The sequence below is a fragment of the Arachis duranensis genome, chromosome 3 (assembly GCF_000817695.3).
Source record: "Arachis duranensis cultivar V14167 chromosome 3, aradu.V14167.gnm2.J7QH, whole genome shotgun sequence".
Lineage (NCBI taxonomy): Eukaryota > Viridiplantae > Streptophyta > Magnoliopsida > Fabales > Fabaceae > Arachis > Arachis duranensis.
In genome coordinates this window covers 15,397,814-15,398,919 of record NC_029774.3, presented here as the reverse complement: position 1 = coordinate 15,398,919, position 1,106 = coordinate 15,397,814, and the positions used below count along the sequence as shown (strand labels likewise).

The 1,106-nt window shown below is 45.6% G+C and overlaps 1 protein-coding gene across 1 annotated transcript; it reads left to right on the top strand.

Annotated features, from left to right (window-relative positions):
• Window positions 1-297: 297 nt before the first annotated feature.
• LOC127745621 (uncharacterized) lies at window positions 298-702 on the top strand (the record flags this gene model as incomplete). Its single annotated transcript, XM_052258618.1, has 1 exon — window positions 298-702. A coding segment is annotated over one exon (405 nt), but the record flags the coding sequence as incomplete, so codon positions are not given.
• Between the last annotated feature and the right edge of the window lie 404 nt (window positions 703-1,106).

The window sequence follows — 1,106 nt, the reverse complement described above, 5'->3', positions numbered from 1 at the left end:
AGAGCTTGTGTTTTGGACCAACCGGCGAGTTGGGATCGGTATATGCCATTGGTGGAGTTTGCATACAATAATAGTTATCATACGAGCATTGGAATGGCTCCGTATGAGGCCTTGTATGGGAGGAAATGTCAATCTCCGCTTTGTTGGTATGAAGCTGGAGAGAGAAGCTTGTTAGGGCCAGAAATGATAGCGGAGACTACTGAACAAGTCAAGAAGATCCGTGATAGGATGCTTACGGCGCAGAGTCGTCAAAAGAGTTACGCCGATCAGAGGCGAAAGCCCTTAGAATTTGAGGAAGGAGACCATATTTTCCTTAAGGTTACTCCGACCACGGGAGTAGGTAGGGCGATTAAAGCAAAGAAGTTGAATCCTCGATACATTGGTCCATTTCAGATCCTAGAGAGGATTGGACCAGTGGCCTATCGGATGGCTCTACCACCTCATCTTTCGAACCTGCACGACGTGTTTCACGTGTCGCAGCTTCGGAAGTACACTCCTGATGCTAGCCACGTGTTGGAACCTGAGTCGGTTCAGTTAAGGGAAGATTTGACGCTTCCAGTGGCTCCGGTCAGAATTGATGATACTAGTATCAAACGGTTGCGCGGAAAAGAGGTTTCATTAGTCAAAGTGGCATGGAGTCGAGGCGGTGTTGAGGAACACACTTGGGAACTTGAGTCGGAGATCCGAACGGATTATCCGCACTTATTCTCAGGTAATTACATTTGAATTTTGTGGGCGAAATTCTCAATTAGGTAGGTAGAATGTAAAATCCGGTTAACTAATGGCTAATTAACCCATAAATGAGAATTTATTCTAGAAAGCCTAAAATGTGATTTTTATGGCTAAATGTGATAGAGGAGGTTGAGACGAGAATTTCGGTACCAATTTTATAGAATTCGGACCAAGATTGGACCGAACGGGCCAAACCGGGCCAACCGGACCCAAAGTGGGCCCTTAGCCCAACTAAACTAAACCAAAACCCTAGTTTTCAGCACTCAAACACGCTGAAAAGGGGGAAGAATGGGGGAAGAACACTCTCTCAAACTTCTATCTCTCAATTGATCTTCAAACCACCATAACTTTTGATCTAGAGCTCCGATTGCCGC